Source organism: Anopheles coustani, chromosome 3 (assembly GCF_943734705.1).
Source record: "Anopheles coustani chromosome 3, idAnoCousDA_361_x.2, whole genome shotgun sequence".
Classification (NCBI taxonomy): Eukaryota; Metazoa; Arthropoda; class Insecta; order Diptera; family Culicidae; genus Anopheles; species Anopheles coustani.
This window is the reverse complement of record NC_071288.1, coordinates 54,704,185-54,722,301: the sequence shown is the minus strand read 5'-3', so window position 1 is coordinate 54,722,301 and position 18,117 is coordinate 54,704,185. Positions and strand designations below refer to the sequence as shown.

Genomic DNA, 18,117 nt, shown 5'->3' with positions numbered 1-18,117 from the left:
GAGCCTGAGATGTCTGGACTATTACGAGATCGGGCGATGCCTCCGGTTTTGTGAAGTGAAGTGGAGTTTTTCGGACCTGAACCGGACCGGTGTTGCAAGCGACTGAAGCCTTTTCCCTTTTTCTCAGTGTTGTGAGGGGCTTGTTTTGCTTGTCGTAACTATTTCTGGCGCGCAGGAATGTCATGTGGCAAATATATTTCGTCGCCTGATGGTCGTTTCAACAGCTGATTGCTTCCCTTTCGGTTCTGATGGGCCACGACACGCAAAGAGGAAGTAGTGAGCACCACAACCCGCTTCTTCGACCCGAGGTTTCCTCTTTCCCTCCAAGGAAGACAAGTGCGACAAAGTTTGCAAATGCCCTCCTTGAGTTCGTGGCTCGCTAGTGTGCAGGTTGGCAGGTTTCTTATTCTTTGCTTTTGCGGGAGTAAATATATTTTCACTTTCGGTTGCGCTCTTCTGCCAACCACTCCTCGCAGGGCGGAGGAGAGACTGGTTTTGGGGGGGAAGGGGGCTGAGAATAAGTGCAGCTGATGAAGGGCAGCTTGGGTTCGATATTATGCACCTGTGCACCAGACTGCGCGCGTGTGTGTGTGTGCATGATTTAATTGAAGAAACAAAGGAAAGCCAGCAGCAGCAGAGGCGGCCAAGGTGTCCACCATGGGCCCGTCCCCCTCCCCGCCCCTTGGCGGAGGGGCGGAAACGGCCACCCATCCACAGCCCGTCCGGTATTAATCACCGACAATCAAAGCGACGACGATTGCACAGGAGCATAGTTTTGCCTTTGCCACACCACAGCACACACCGGGACTGACCTTGCCAAGCCTTGGGTGCGCATATGTTGCTGTGTGTCTGTGTTTGTATGTGGGGTAGGTTGGGCAGGGGGTGGAAGCAGGCGCCCCCGCTGGCTGCGCTTTCGGACGTTTTGTATTATGCAATGTCATTTATTTTATTATTCAAGTTAAGTTTTAGCGCAGTTTCGTGGCAGTAGTAGCAGCAGCAGCGGGCTCTCTATGGCTGGCTGACTGGCTTTCTTACTTCATGCTTTTCTTCGCATGTGTGCATGAGTTTCTTTTTCTTTTCGTCCGTCGAATGGGGGTTGGATTTCCAACCTCTTTATTTGATCGGTTCGATCTTCTCTGTTAAGGCGCATGGCGTAGAGGGAGGCGATGCGTGAGGTAACGCTAAACCAATATAATCGATGTGTGCCATTGGTTACATTGTATGTGTGAATGTATGTGTTTGTGTGTGTGTGTGTGTGCGCGTGTGTTTTTTTTACTATTTTCGGCTTGTATGTTTATGAGGACCGACCCACACGTTATGATGGGATTTTGGGGGGCTGGCTGGGGGACGACTTTCGTTCGGCAAGAAGACTCCTTGCCCAATCACCGAAAATAAACCAAAATGGACGAAGGAAGAAAAACCTTCCCAGCCCCCGTGTAACCGCTCGGAGGGGCGGTGCTGCACCATGTCACACTAAATCCATGTAGTGGCGTGGAATGTGTGGTCGAATTGCCACATGTTTTTTTTCTCTTCTTTACTTCAACTTACAACAAATCGGATCGTTTGGTGCCAAGGTTGCTGGGAAATTATTGGTAGCTACTAGGGGCCGGAGGACGAAGGGGTGCTGAAGCCCCACCGTAAAAGGGTGAAATGTTGCATCCAGCATGAGGGCATTTAAAGCTCCCACCCTTCCCCACCACTGAAAATGGTTCAGTGTACACTGATCGCCATTCTGGATCATGTACCTTTGTTTTTATCGTATTCTTTTCGTTATTTTGGAAAATTGAAACAATTATATACGTACGGTATTCTACATAACGCGATAAATTCTGAAGTATTTATAAATAAATGTAGCAATAATGTTTCCATCTTTGTTGCCCCTAGCTGAAAATTAATTAATTGAAACAAATCTACTAATTGAGTGTACTATTAGAAAAGCTAGTTGTTTTCGTAGAGGTTTAAAAGAAATTTTCTTTTAAACGTTCAACGGAGACGTTGAAAAATTATTTATTGACAGCTAATCATACCATGTTAGAGTGATGACAGCTCTATGCAAACAAACACGGATTGTTTTGGATTCCACGCGTATTTATTGCAAAGTTGAAATTATTATAATTTCTTGCGTTTAATTAGTCACGTTACAATCAATTACATTACAAATAATTGCGTAAGCTCGACAATTCACATAAAAACAAGAAAACATCGGCGGTCTAAGTCAACAAAAATTCACAATTTTAAATGAAGAATTGCTTTAACAGAAAGTGAAGGAAATAAGGTCGTTCACGTTCGTTCAGTTCTCTCTCTCAATTGAATTCCTCTGTGCTAGTCCCTTTGGCACGAATTGGCGCTTCTTATTGCAGCAACAAGGTTTGCCTTTAATTTAAATAATCCGCCATTTTACATAACATTTGTTGTAAATTTAAAGGGCCGGTTTGCAACACATTGTTGCAACAATGTGTAACACGGTGAACTTATCAAATCAATATTGCCAACGGAAGGTTGGCAGCAACAGATTTTCGCTGTTCGACCCCTGATGATGTAACTGGCCTGGAAAATGATAGTTTCACTTTTGAACTGCAAAAGTGCAGCCACAAACTGGGCCAAACGGCATAAAGGAAAACTCTCTTCCGAAACGAAACGGTTCCGAGGTCGGTCGGTCGGGGGGAGGGGCACGGGGGAAAGGATCTGGCCTATGCTTTTCCTTTGTTATCGCACTATTTCGTTTTTGGTGTGCGACGCACCTGCGAAGCCGACAAGATCGGGGTGGGTTGGCTGGTGAGCTGGAGATGGCGCGCGCTGCCTGCTTGTCACGGCGTTTATCGGTCAGGTCGTCGGATTCCTACACACCGAAAACACACACCCACACACAATTGCGGAGGGTGCGTACGCGGTTAATGTCGCGATCGTCACCCGCGCGATCGTTGGTCGCAACGCTTGCGGTGGTGTTGGTCGACGGCGTGTAGCGCATATCGCATCGGCATTATATCTTAGTATGTCGATGGCTAGCCAACCGGATCCTCTAATCATCCCCGTTTGTGTGGTGCTGCAGGGGGAGGGGTTGGCGATCGGGCGTCGTCTCACCTTTCGGCCCGAAAAACGAAAAAGGCCTCTGGACTGTGTGTTTGCACACCACCAGCAGCACCATGGTCTAGATGCTGGTTTTGCCACAAACACCTCGCCACAAACTCTCAATCTCGCTGATGGCGGTAGCTTGAGGTGGGGGAGGGAGGTGTGGTTTGGGCTGGTGGTGGGGCGGTTGTAGATATGGACTCAGGGGTGCTGCTGCTGGTGGTAGTGGTGGTGGTGGTGGTGGTGAGGGTCGCCGACATCCCCTTCCTCTTTCGGACGCGAGTTGCGTGTGCGCGGCGGACTCGCGGGGCGACGACGCTGGGCTGGTTCGTCCCATTCGGCTGAAAATAACGTTTAGTAAACGGCTGATTGTCATCGAGCGCGGTTCTCCTCGCAGTTAAGCCGGGTTTTCGCGATCACCATCAGGCATTCTTCGGCTCGTGTTCTCGCGGTAGCCAACAGCAGCAGCTGAAGAAGAAGTTGAAGTTACGGTGGAAAACAAAAAGAACAACAGTTCAAAGTAACAGAAGACAGAACCACCCTCGCCCGAGCGCGGGGTGATAATCTGCCTAAAGTGTGTGTGTGTGTGTGTGTGCACTAGCTGTTCCAAGCGCTCCTTACTCCTCGCCCCCCGGTGTTCCGTAAAGCGTTCCGCGTGGTCTGTGGTGCTTGTGGTGAGTCGCTGTCTTCTTCCCTGTTCGCCCGCGTGGAGTTTCCTTCGATTCCCGCGTGGTTCTTCGATAAATCGCGATCGGAGCTGCAAATGCATTCGGCGGTGGACGCATAGTTCTCCCCTCGGGGGTGTCGGTGTCATTTGGGCTATGGCTTTCGGCAACGTTGGTTTAGTTGCCCCGTCTTTCCCAGGCTGCGAATGGTTGTTTTTATCGTGAAGCGTCAGCGAATTGTGTCTCGGTGGTATATGGTGCATTGGTGACGGTTGTTTCGATGTCGTTCTATGTTTTTTTCAAACCCCTACCGTTTTAAAGTCCATCCCAAAAATTTCGTGTTTCCACGTTTCTTCTGCACAGAAGTATAGTCCCAAATAGTAGAATTTAAACACCCGTGAGGATCTGGCGTAGTACAAGCGGTAGGAGGGAATACTTCTTTAAATGGTGTGGCTGTGAACATTCGCAGGCAGTCTATTGTTGTTTGCAGACGTGAACCGTACCTCCTGAGTAGCTCCTGAGGCCACGCAGCGAATGCAGCAGTGAGTGGGTTTTAACGGAGATCGATGGACTCCTTAGCCGGACACATATCGTAACCGAGAGACACCTAGAAACGAGTTTTTTTTTGTTCGGTTATTGCTTCTATTTGTTATTTCGAGTGTTATCCGTCCGGTACCTGATCTCCTCCGGCCGCCGTTCGTGCGTGCGTCCGCGGGGGACTCGCTACTGGTGAAGTTTAGTGGCGGTGACAAAACCAAATCCGTCGGACGATTATGCAACACACCCCGAATCTCTGTGGAAGCCCGAGGAACTGGGAAACGAAGGGGGAGGGGATCCGGGGTGGATATATCGCACCCAAGTGAGAAAAGGCACGGAAAGTAGATGAGGTAGCCGATAGGGGGTTTGGAGGAATGTCGGTGTCACTTTCGGGTGTTTGGGATTTGGGGTGATTTGGGAGCAGGATTATCCCGGGAGCACCTGGTGTGCTATTGTGTATGTGTATAAGTGTGTGAACTGGAAACAAATACTGACTACTGAATAGTTGATATATCTGCACGATCAAATCTGTCACATTCGGCGTCCGAGATATATTAGGAGATGAATATTAGAAAATTCTGGCGAAGTCGATCTTCTTATATCCAATGCGGCAAAGTTTGGTCTTCTGCGAGGTTGAAGAATACTTTTATTGTAATTCCCCGCCCAGCGCGGTTGACCAGCAAGAAAATTCTCTTATCGTGTCGGAAGACACCGACAGTCGGCTCACGACGCAATGGGGCGATAATTAGCAGAGCACTGCCCCTTTGCTAGGCGAACTTTTGGAAGGGTTAAGGCGGGGTACTTTCGTCAGGCGTCAGGTGAGATACCGAAGTGGGAGCAGCAGCCATGCCGGGGCCCCGGTCCAGACGAACAGCAACCAAAATCGTTATCACACCGGTCGGTGCTCTTCGATCCCCCCATCCCCTCGGGCCCATCGCTGACACATCGCGTCCCTATCAGTGAGGCGATCGTGAATGTAGGCCATTCCCGGATTTTCCGAGCACCGGCCGAACTCCCATCGGTGAGATGGGCTTGCGAGAGCGAGGCTTAGATATCGATAAGCGAAAACGCCGACACCGTAATGGGCACGCGGTACGGCCCCAAGGCGTGACTCACTCCAATGGCTTGGCAGGCGATTACCGCTTTTATCTCGTTACGTCAACCGCTCGGGCTTTGTAATATCCACCGAAAATCACGGGACTTTTTTGTATTTCCAAACGCGCGTTATTCGCCTTTAGTCGTTTGCCGGGTTAGTGATATGCTTTCGGGGAGTAGTGCATTTATCCCTTGGTTCGTTTTTCCTGATGATAACGGTTATCTTCCAGGGAGGATCTTGATATATCCAGTACCCTGTAACCTTGGTCGGTTTCACGCTTTTATCCACAGCGAACGACACCAGCTACCCAGGAGTACAAGCCCAGGTGCAAGCGATTTTGCAACACCTACCCAAGACCAGCCCAGTTTTTGATTTATATCTGAGACTAAATCTGTTGTGCCCGCACTTCACAGCTCCCCGGAGAGTGACGTTTGTCGACAGGCAGGCACGCAAGCGGATTTTTCCTTCCCCTGATAAACCGTTTTACAATGTTTGCACGAAGCCTTTGGCCGTGCGCTCCTATTCCGAGGTGATTTTTTTGTTTCACCCCCTTGGATTCGCCGTCCACAAAGGGGTGGTCCGATCGATCCATCGTGGAGTCAGCTGTCGCTTGCCACATAATAAATCGTTCGGGAAAATGGTCTACAGTCTGGGGGCAGAAATTATTGGAGTTTTTTTTTGTGTGCTCACTCCGTTTTTCACTCCGAACGAGAGATTTCGGAACGAAGGGAGCCCAAATGGATGCGTGATGTGGTCGATCCATCTCATGTCCTCCGAACGCAACTCCGAATTGACGCTTTCGAAAGCCCAATCTTGGCCGAGGCTGTGTGCAATGCAGAGCACACAGGGGTATAGGAATGGGTCGGTTTTCAATTCGGAGAATGGATGGACGTGGTACGAAACCGTACATTACACGAGTTTCGGTTGCAACGAACAACGGCTAAGGTTATTCAGGTAGTGAATGGGCGAGAGCTCGCTCCCTTTGACCGTACAGGCGCATAGTTCCAACCGGCGCGTTACATAAGTGCCAGTAAAGCAAGCGGCCGGGATCAGCTTGTGGCGAGCTAGAACCGGACCAGAACTGGAGTCGCGGACCCGAGAACAGGTTGCCGGTGCCGGTCGGAATTTTCAACTCCTCGCTAACGCTCATCACAATCAACACGCTTATGTAACAAACTAATCAGGCGTAAAGTGAGGCCACTCACCGGCCGAAGCGGACGTCATCTCCATCTGCACGCGCGCGCGATCGTGCCATTTTCGTCGCCCGGCGTTGGCCCAACGCCACATGCATGGCATTCGTAGTTCGCCGCCGGATGCCCTTGCTCCGTTTCCGCCGGGACGTCCCAAGACGCCGCGGGGAGTGGAGAGTGGGACCAGGCACGTGCAAAGACCGCACCAAACAAGCGTACAGACACACGGCGTGGGACGGTAATGTTCGGCAGAGCTCGACGCGGGAGAGCGGTTTTCTCAAAAAGAGGTTGTCTTAGAAACGAATATTCTTTGGGCAGAGAGAAAGAGAGAGTGTTTGCGCGAAAAAAAGTCGTTGTCGTTGGGCCTCATCAACAGTCATCAGCGTCATCTGATCCAATCTGCCCGCGTCCGGAACGCAGCGAAACGCGGGCTTGCGCACACCACACCCCGTTTTGTGTGTTGCTCCCCATCCTCCCTCTCCATAAAAAATGGAAGAAAACTAAAAACTTAAATAAAACACACATCCCCCGTGGAGTGGATTGAGCAGACACGACCAAACGTGAGCTGGTTTCAAATCCATTCCGTCATCAGTGGTATTTCGCGGAGCGTCTTCTGTTCTGTGATGTTCTCAGCATCATGCTCCTGGTTACCGTTCGGTGCTGATTCCGTGTGGTAGTGTCACAAACCACGTAATGACGCACGCACGCACTCACGCTGTTGTTGCCTTCGGCTGGGGGATGAAACAAAACTATAAATAAAATGCTTCGGCCGATCCTCGATGTCGATGTTGCAAAATGATTCGCTACTTTTGTGTGAGGTATCTTCTTCCTACGTCCGTCGACATAAATAGCATAACCTACAAAATGCCGAGAAAAACCCCTTCTGCATGCTGCAATGTGGTGGATTGTTTGTGATTGTCGAAAAAAAGAAGCGAAAAAATCGCAACGGTCGACGATCGTTGAACTTTGACCAGCCAAGGTCTCGTGATCGTGTTCACCCGACCCGGATCGATGTTGTTTTTTACCTTTTGTCGACGGGGGGGGGTGAGGTTTATTGCGGGAGGGAAGCCAATTGCCAGTTTGCAACAGATGCCATCTCTCGGATGGATGTTTCGTCCGAACTGACACTTGCTCCTCCGCTTGGCACACCCTTCTTCTCCTCCTCCTCCGACCATCGGTCATTGGCATTTGGAAGAAGATGGAAGTCGATTGCGGTACATGATGAGACTCCCTCCCAGAGAGAAAGAGAGAGAGGGAGGGCAGCGTGCGTGGTGTGGCCTGAAAGTGTGCCGCTTCTGTGTGACGGTGTGTGCCGCACAGCGTTCTTGAAACCCGGCGCCGACCGCACATACACAACCGCCCGGGCGCATAACACACCGCAAGTGGGTGGTGGCACAACACGTGCTCGTCGGCACCCGATCCTTCAAACCGACGGGGGTGGATAAGTCTCTTTTGTCGCTTTGTGTGGGTCTGCTGTGCACTTTTGTGATGTCATAGTCACCCTCGGGCAGATGCACTCAGCTGATTCACAGCGTGTAGGAATTATGCTTTCTGTATTTTTGTATCGATTACTGAGCTGTTCTTAATTTGTAATTTTTTTTTACAGTTAACTAAAGTGAATTACTTCAGTTTTTTTTTTAATTTATCAATACACAACCTTTGTTTCGTAAGCTTGAGGTTTTGGAGAAACTGGAAGTTTGAACAATGATTCACACATTTATGTGAAATATGCATGTTCCCTGTTTTGAAACGTAAACGTTTTTCGTTCAAAAGTTAATTGAAAAATAAAATATTAAAAGTAAATAGCATAAAAATAATTGAATCATATATCTTGAATTTAAATTTACTAATTCTTGCAAACGATATAAAATACCTACTTAACACGTTGACTGCCAAGCGTTTTTAGAACATTTCTTTAGTACAATATTTTTTAATAAAATTTATTTATAACATTTATTAAACCGACAGGTTTTGAAGGCTAAACAAAGACTTAGCTTTTCAACGAATTAATATTAAATATTAATATAATGTTTATGTTGCATTTTCATTGACCTTTTTGAACTAATGGTAGTCATCGTGTTAAAGATTTCTATTTCGGTTCAAATAGTTCGGGCAGGAAAATAGTTGGGTAATCTTATTTCAGGTTTTCTATGCGCATTTCTTAGGCGTTTCTATGATCGAAACATTGTTTTAGTTGGTCAATTCCCTGCACAACAACCTTGTGAATCAATGTTGCCCATTAGGAACCTTCTTCACTACGCCCTGATCGATGCCGTCGGGGGTAATGGATTGTTTTCGTAGCACTCAGCGTGCAGATCATGCTCACCCATCTGACCGTGTGTCATTCCGGCTGTCGCAAGCCGCATTGGCCAACCAGTTACCAATGCTCGAACCTCTTGGCTCGCTTATTATGCTGTCAAAAATAAAGGGAACAACGAGGCAAGCTACTTTCCGCTAGCCAAGCCACACTATACCGGATTTTTTCCACCCTCGCATTATGCGCTTCGTGCCTCCGTTGTTGTTGCTGGGGTCGGGTGGTGTGGGTCGATTATGTTGCCACGCGATGGCCGCAGTAGCCGCTTGTTGCCGGTTGACCGCGGGTCGGCCTGAAACGCGATACGACGAAGGACACCAGACCGACCTGCTCGCTGCAACGCGCTCACTGGCGACAGTTCCGAGCGACCGACCAACTTTGGCCCAGTTCTCGGATCCACCGAGCGCCTTCTCCGCGTCCTTCCGATTCTGGACACGATGGCGCCTCGTTACAATTTACTGCCAAATACGTTCTACTCATGCAATGGCGTTTTTTTACCGTTCTAGTTTTTTTTTCCACCCGCGTGTGGGGTGTTTTTGTTTTGATCTAACTGACAAACGGGGCCCGGAAGGGAATGGAAAAGGAAATGACAGCCGATATCGGACACGAATCGGTGGTCGCTTTTCGCGGGCGGCCGATGGTTAACGTTACGGACGACGTAAACCTCCATTCGGTTGATTGTTTCCTTTTGGGGTTTCTTTTTCCTACTAACGATGGGAAATGCATGGCGAAGAAATCAATATGGTACGAAAGTCATCGAGTTTTCTTTTTCTCCGCGGTACTCTTTTATCCTCCCTCTGCGCCATACTGCATTATATCGCACATACTAGCGCCTCTCGGCGAAGACTTTTTAATCAATGAACATGTTTGCCCATTTGCCTATTGACATTTTACACTTCCTTCGTCCATTTTCCCTCCCCTCTCGGGAAGTGCGAACGCAGTAACAACAACCCAATGTTCTCGGGGAAACCCCGTGGACGATACTATCGACCCCTCGTTTTCCGTGGCATTTTCAGTCGCGTCGCCACCCGGTGTAACGCGTCGTATGTAGGTCACGCGATAGAAAGGGTGGGTCATTTCCCGGGTACTGCAACTAAACCAAGTAAACCTTCCGCCTCGGAAGGAGGACGTCACGACTCGCGCGGACTCGCGGAGCAAAAAACAATGACCGTCGATTAATAATCGATGGATGGTTTCGGGTGATCGGGTCGGCCTGTCCTTCCCATAGTCTGCAGGACGAAATGCAGTTGCTGGGACCGTTCCAATAATGGCATTACATCAGAGCATAAAATATACAGCCCGCCGGGAGACTTTTGATATTAAATTCTGTTCATTGATTACTTGGTGGTTGGTACCAACAGCTGTCCGGGGCTTGGTAGAATCTAATGCAGCTCCACATATCGTCAACATAAGCGTGCAATGGATCATCATCAAACAGCTACAGGTTTAATGAAGCATTTTTTTAACCATCCTTTTTGTCTCTCTTTTCCCCATTCTAGCATCCAGCCAAAATCCAGCATATCTCCTGCCGTTTGCGTAGTTTGACGTCCAACACATATACTCACAAAAATGGCCTTAATTATGAAATATATTGACAGTATGCACCACTACATGGACAAATATGGAGGTAAGTAGCAGAGGGGAGAAGGAAAAGATTTAGTTTTAATTTTTCCCTGGTTGTAAATATTATTTTTATTCTTTTAATGTTCCATGGATTATTTTGTATTTTTGATCAGACACAAGTCTATTCATTCATATGAATTATTCAGATTGATCCAAGAACCTTTTCGGTTTGAATTTTAAAACTTTGATGATTCTTTCGAATCCTTAATGTATCTTCATTAATTTTTCATGAATTTTTCATTGGCGCATCAAGTGACCAAAAACAAAGCGGGCCCCTTTTCCCGTTTTTTTATATTTTTCGGGCTCAACTTTTCTGTTCTTTTAACTTTAATGAATCTTTGGGATTCTTGCATCCTTCATTAATTCCATTCATTCCACAGATTAATGAATCTAAAAAACGAAGCAAAGAGTCATCCAGATTCATGAATTCACTACACAGGACATATTTTTAATCTCCTTTTAAAAGAGTCGTTAAATTAAAGATCAATTTTAACATCTATTCTTACTTTTGAAACATTAGTCATTTTGAGTGTTCACATTTTATTGCGGAGAAAACACTTTTAAACGATTAAAGTTGTTCCTAAAGGAGACAATTCATGTCGCGATTTTAATTTCACACAAATGGCACGCACGGAGGGCATCGAAACACTTTCTCGGCGTTTTATGTCCCCAGGCTATCATTACAATTTCATTCGGTGTGCTCATTTAATGGGGCTACAAGAAAGACTTTTGCTTCGAAGACGTACCGTTCTTCGTGCCGTCCGCCCGAGACCGGCGGTTGGCCACATCCGGGCCATTGCACTTTCGCGACTCGTCGGCGGCAATTGCAATCATCGGCATTAGAATAATCAAAAGTGTTTCTCGTCGCTATCGAGAACCGAGCGTGAACTTTCGTCCCGTTTTCGTGCGTCGCTGCAAATGAATATGCAATCGAGCCCGGGGTGCGCTTTTCTGCATGATGCATTTTAATTGCTTTCGCTCGTCGAGTCAACGCACGCACACTCGGTGGGAGGGTGACAATTGTGTGAGATTGTGTGTATTTATTTTTCGTTTAATGGGTATTGCTTGTTGCTGAGGGGCTTCCGGTTTGGACACCTTCTTTGTGTGGGACACTTGACCCCTCGGGATTGCACCCCGATTAACCGCGCGCAGACCTACTGCCATTTGGCAGGGCGTGCAATAAACATGCATATTCAAAGAAAAAGGAAAAAGCACCGTTGTTTTAGGTTGCATTATGACGTGCAAGCAGGTGCGTTAACCTTATCGCCCACCGGTAGACAGTGCCAACGCCTCGTTAGCTCCAACGGTGAACCAAACAAACTAAACTGACGCAGGTGCGTGTGCCACAGTTTTTGGTCTCCACGAGGTCGCGTTCACCTAGGAGTAGACTCCGGCTCCGGCTCACCGATGCAGACAGTTAGGAAGGACATCGACAGTTCAGGCCGGTCTCATTAACCGGGGGGTCGTTGTTTGGAACGGAAAATTACGGAAACGAGCGCACAGCCGATCGGGGTCGTGGAAACTTCCCTGCGCGCAAGTGACGCAATGGAGGCGCCTGGTGGTGGATTCCCACAAGGGGCTGCGTAGTTGTTCGGATGTTAATCATCCCGCTCACTTGGCATGAGCCGTTCGGTACCGTGAATCAGCTACATTCAACAGGCTCCGATCGTCTCACGATAGGGGGCTCATTTAAAATTCTTGTCTCGCCAATTTTTCCCCTCCCACCACCCACCCCCCGCCACGAATGCCAGCTCCAATTGCGCGCAAAGTTGTGTCGGTTGGAGCTTGTTTTTTTATTTCTACCTTTCGACTAACGATCGTGGAAAAGTACTCGATGTCGTTGCGTACTGGTTTTTTAATTCAATTTTACACTTGTTTGTAGAACGACCCCGTTCGGATGGTATGGACTACATTTCTATTCTACAATCTCTCCGTTCCTCTCGTGTGGCCATCATGTAACATTCTAGTCAAGCCATAGATACATATTCCTCCATGTGCATTGAGCGAGAGTTAACGCAGTGACGCACGATTGGTGTTAGAATATATTAGCAAAATTAAAAAGCTGTCTTGATCTTGGGTCGGCTTCGATGGGGTGGAGAAAGATGGTACAGGTAGGAGAAGAGCGACTGTATGAGATAGTGGAGGGACAGTGTTTTACAGCTATGGGGAAAAAAATGATACAGGTACTCGAGCGAAGCGGTCCGGCGTGGTGTGCTAATTGAAACATTAAACGATTTTAATGTGCACGGCATAGATACCGATCGCGGATTCGCGGGGGGAGGGCAGGCACTCGTGCGATGACAACACATCTCGTACAACCCATCTCGAACAGCGTGTCGGAACAGCGTGCTGCTACCGTGGGCGTGAGTGCGCTCTCGACTGATACGCGTGGAGCAGCCCATCCACTAGCCAGAGACGATAACGTTCGTTTTGTGGAAGGTTTCTCGCGCGTGTCACACTCGATGTTGGATAACGACGGCCAGTAGAGGCCCCAGCTGGCTAGCGAAGGCAAATGGTCGATGATGTCGACGGTGATACATCGGTCCATAATCGATGTTTGCGCTGCCGTTTAGCACCTAATTTTCTCTTTTTCCCGGTCCCGGAGTCCGGCAAGTATCGTTCCGTCCTGCCCTGACACCCAGTGGCGACGATACTGTGGCGGTCCCATTGAGCAGCAACATATATCGATATGTTGATAAGTGTGCGGGCCTCCTTCAACCCTAACGATCAAATAACGGCCCCGTCAGAACCGTCGGCCAGGGAGAGCAGGGCTTCCACGCACATCGTTATTATCGTCATCAAACCAACCTGCATAAAGGGACTCGTTCGGACGTCTGCAGGACACTGCTTCTCGTGAAGCCGCGTCCTCTCCCATGTTCGCATTATTCGGTCACACTTGTTTGATGTTCGTACGCTTTCGTCGTCACGGAATAATTTACCATCTCGACCGTTGTATCAATCGACGGCGGCATAAGCCGTGGCAGTGGTGGCAAACCCGGCTAGGAAAGGTAGTAAATCGAAAAGATATGATTCAAAATTATTTACTATTGTCATTTTTTTTTGCATTTTTTCAACAAACGGAAAACTTTTCAAAATGATCCAAATTCAGTAAAAATTATAGCAAACTTTTTTAAATTTGGTACTAAGGGGGAAAAAAGTAGAAACGAAAGCCAGCGATTCATCAACGGTTTTAACACGTTGACTGCCAACCGTTTTTAGCAAAATCTCTTTTGATAAAGTTTGCATGTAACATTCATCAAACCGACGGTTTTCGAATGCCAAGCAAAGACTTAGCTTCTGTAAGAATGAGTTTTTAATATTTCTTCTGTCTTCATGTTGGGTTTTCATTTATTTATGGAACAAAAACTAACGACACCTAGCTATCAAACATGATAGCCATGGCCGACCAACACGTTGACCGTTAAACGGTTTTATGTGACTCCTCTAAACAAAAATGAATACGTCTCTGTTTCAATCGGATCGTATTTTAAAATGACTAGACAAAAATAATGAAGTTATGAATCATTTTATTTATTATTATAGTTGTTATTAACAAAACAAATTGAAATTATGAATCATGATTGATAAAAATTATCAAATGAGAACACTACAGTTCGCCACCACTGCGCCCTCTTTCTTCTGCTCAGTAGAACGAAAGTGAATAAATGTTGTGTGGTCTGAAGTATGCGTAATGTGACTATTATTTACCGCTCCTCTCTCTGTTTGTCTCCCTCTTTCAGATCCCCGGACAAAAGATTGGCCCCTGATGTCGTCACCGCTCCCAACCCTAGCGCTATGTTTAGGATATGTGTACTTAGTCAAAGTGAGTATTAAATACCCGGCATCATCGTTATGTGCGCTTCCCGGAGCGTCGAGGCAGGAGGAAAATATACGATGGTGCACTTATCGACCCATCACTATCCTGTTTCCGGCTGTGATAATGTGTATCGGAATAATGTTTAGATTAGGTGATAAAATATGATGGATACGAAAACGATGCCCAATGGTTGTCAAATGTCGGAGCCGAGTCGCGTTGCTGCAATTCATACCGAAACATACGTAAACTCATAAATATAGCCAGGTTTTTTCTTTCTTGATGAATTCAGCATACTTTTCGATCGTGCGGTCGATAGCCGCTCGGTGACATTAATTAACGATGCACGTCTCGGGACGATGTGTGGAGCCTGAAACTATTTCATCTTTTTTCGGTCAAGCGGAATACATGCAACTATCCGATCGCCCAAATACACAGACACACACACACACCCGCCTAACTTACGCACATTAGCTATCGCTTGTTAATGTGCTAGGATTTCTACATCCGATATTCAAATTTCGCTCCATATTGATGGGGTGATTGCCATGTTTCTTTTTTTAAACCTGCCTATGCTGATTTGTTTCCTTAATATTCATCGTAAAATATAAGAAATTATGATACGACGGCATGTTCATGTTTTTCGTGGCCGGTTTAAGGTTCCAAGGAGAAACGCCGAACCTACATGATGGACCACGAGGCATCCATTTTTTGTTTATTGAATTCCTGTTTTCCTTATCGAAAATTTTCAAGGTAAACCAACCTTCGGCTTGAAAAAAGGGGGGTTTGGAGCACGGTGCGTGGATTAGAAAAAAAAAATGTCTAAATGTGTATATTTGTGCGTCGTTTCGGTTGGTAGTACAAACTGGTTTGTATGGTATCGACTCTGGAGTTTTCGATTTCTAAACCACTGCTGTAGTGGGTAGGACTTTTTTTTGGGTTTTAATGAAGCGAGGGTCTCAGAAGCGATTTTCATCATTTCGATGCTTACTACCCAACAACTTGTCGGTTTTAGGGTTCGTTGTCGTTGACAGAACGATCAGCCAAAATGATAACTTATTCAGTAAAAATCTGATCGTCACATTGTTGTGCCACTGCAGCTCCTCAGATTGGCTCCAGCGAGATGCTGCCGGTGCAGGTGTCGTAAGTTGAGTTCGTCGCTCGGGTCACAACGACCCGGGCTCCATCGGAACGCATCGCTTAGCCAAGAGTGTTAATCTATTAGAGGGCGAGCTGGTGACCATCGATGAGGCAATGAGCAAACATTCCGACCAAACACGAACCGCCATCCGAAACACCCTCTCGACCTCGGCCGCTCCGTGCAGATCGATTTTTGGTTGATGATCGCGCAACACAGCCACAACCGTCGGGCCTTCTCCTCCTCTTACTCCTATCGGTCACACGGGGGACGTGCGCGGCCATCATCGGCCAGCGACATTGGCCACCCTCACTTTCCCTCGGCGAACATGACCAAGAAAAGTGCGTGAGTCCGTGAAAACTGTGCCCCCCTGTGGCTTTGCTATTGCCCCTCTTGCTGTTTGTCTCTCTTGATTCACGTTGCATAACGCGCGGGCCAATAATCATCACCTCCACTGCCAGAGTGTAGGTTGCAATTTTCGGAATTTCACCAGCGTTTGTCGCAACCATCGGTGACCGAAAACTGAAACCACACCGAAGTGGGGTAGAAGCGGGTATTGAAAACCTACAATATCGGTTTCGCACTCCACATTAAAATATAAAAGGCATTTAAGTATAGTTTAAACCCACTTGCACTTGCAAACCGGTGGAACCGCGGCAAATGGAGAGACGGAGGGTGGAGGAAGCAGTGAGCCAGTTTGGTGGGTCGTTATTGACCAGCTTCAGAAAACGCTGTTGAGGCGTTGTTATGAATTTGAAAGTGAAACGGCTCCGCAAAGCGAACCGGTGCCACAGTTGTTGCCGGTGGCACTCGAGCACCTGAAGGTAGGGCGAGCGGGCGGGTGGTTGGGGTGCGCGGTGCGTGAAAGCATACGTGAAACAAAAAATCGGTTAAGGTTAGGTTATCTAACAAACCTGACCTTAACCGGACCAGGCTAGGCTGTCCGTTGCACCTTCGCGCTGCTAATACCACTTCGACGGTGTTCGCAACCGATGGCGCCGTCCGAAGTGCAGGGATGTGTGAGTGTGTGAGTTGGTTGGGTTCGGAAATAATATCGGGAATGTTGGCCCCGCCCGGCCTTGCCTCGTTGGCCTCCGACGACGAACTTCAAACTAAGACGACCTGCTTTGCACCTGAGCGCCCTCACGTTATTACAACTTTTAACGGTAGAAACTCTAATTACATTTTAATTGCGAACGAATTGGGTCGATCTTGAGCCCACGGTGCAATATGTTACAATCGCGCTTCCGATCGTGCACTTCGTGGGGCTCATTTAGTTAATGTTATCTTGTTCGACTGTCTGCCTAGAAAATGAGTCGCCTAGATGTATGCAATCACAGAACCACTATAGCTAAATAGTAGCAAACACTAACCGTTCAGCTTCGTTGGTAATTTAGGTAATGTTGGCGGAAGAGTTGAAGCGCAACCTCATGGTTCTCGTTTGTTTTAATTATTTTCCTTTCCTTCCTTCTTTCTTCCCGCGTCTCTTGCAGGTCCTGGGCCCAAGGCTGATGGAAAACCGCAAACCCTTCCAGCTCAAAAACACCCTCATAGTGTACAACTTCGTTCAAGTCGTGTTCAGTGCCTGGCTATTCTATGAGGTACATGCATCCGCGCGGCCCTTGGCCTTCGTCTGATGGCCGGACCGGGTACCCACCTGTAGTAGTTACCGTATTAGGACTCGGCACCACTGTGCCTTGAAGCATTCACCAAACCCGACGACGCAAACCCTCCGCTCCGAAGATGAGCATCTTCAATGGGGGTGGGAACACACAAAACCTCACGACAACACGACACGTACTTTTTAACGACCACTTTTTACTTTACTTCGACGTACCTTTACCACTGACCGATAACAGAAGAGTTGAAAAACATATTCACAGCTGACGTGTAAATTGTTGTGTAGATGCTTGAATGTTGTATCTCTTTTCTCACGACTTTGTGCATTAGCTTCTAGTTGTTTAGCAAAGCAATCTAATACGTAACGAAAATCAGCGTTTGTGCCTGCATGCCCTCGTCAACGACGGGGTATTTAGCGCTTAACAGCAATGTTTAGTGTCAATTTTAAAGGCTGTCTATTATGTATGTCCCCGGCATCGCTAATGGTCAGCTGTTGTGACCAGAAGAGGAAACACACGTTGCACTAGTAGGCAAACGTTTCCAATGAACTTGCTTTGTTTGTTACCTGATGTACCCGGGTGACCCCCAATATGACACTTAAGATCAGGTAATTTTTTCTGATCATCGGGGATTCCTCGGGCGGAAATGTCTGGTGAACCCGGTGGAGAGTAAAATGGGACCGTAAGACCTTCGAAGGCCGATCGGTCGGTCGGTCGGTGATTTCCGCGGTCAAGATAGCCTGCCGATGAACGGTGGAGTACCTTTCACTTTTGCCTGCTAGCGCTTCCCATGGGGCACCTCCCATTCGGCCTTCGTAGACCATCTGCGAATCAGGATGCGAACCAAAAACACTGGCAACGAACTGTATGCCTCACTGTGTGTCCTCGGGAAGTGAAAGGAACTGCATAGGATACCATTCGGATCGCTTCCGTGGCGGAAATCTGTCCGTCCATGCTCCCGTCCTTTCCATCCTGCCAGTGCATCAACCTTTATCGTTTAAGCATTTTAGTTATCTTCTTGCGTTGCGTTCTGTTCGTGTGTTTCATGTTTA

The 18,117-nt window shown here is 47.6% G+C and overlaps 1 protein-coding gene across 1 annotated transcript in view; it reads left to right on the top strand.

The window, feature by feature from the left end:
- LOC131259637 (elongation of very long chain fatty acids protein AAEL008004) overlaps nucleotides 1-18,117 on the top strand; it is a 47,343-nt gene that overhangs the window by 20,605 nt on the left and 8,621 nt on the right. The window contains exons 3-5 of the mRNA XM_058261177.1: nucleotides 10,371-10,498; nucleotides 14,235-14,317; nucleotides 16,940-17,047. Of these exons, the coding sequence (XP_058117160.1) occupies nucleotides 10,441-10,498; nucleotides 14,235-14,317; nucleotides 16,940-17,047 (249 nt within the window). The 5' untranslated portion in view covers nucleotides 10,371-10,440. The remainder of the gene's footprint in view (nucleotides 1-10,370; nucleotides 10,499-14,234; nucleotides 14,318-16,939; nucleotides 17,048-18,117) is intronic.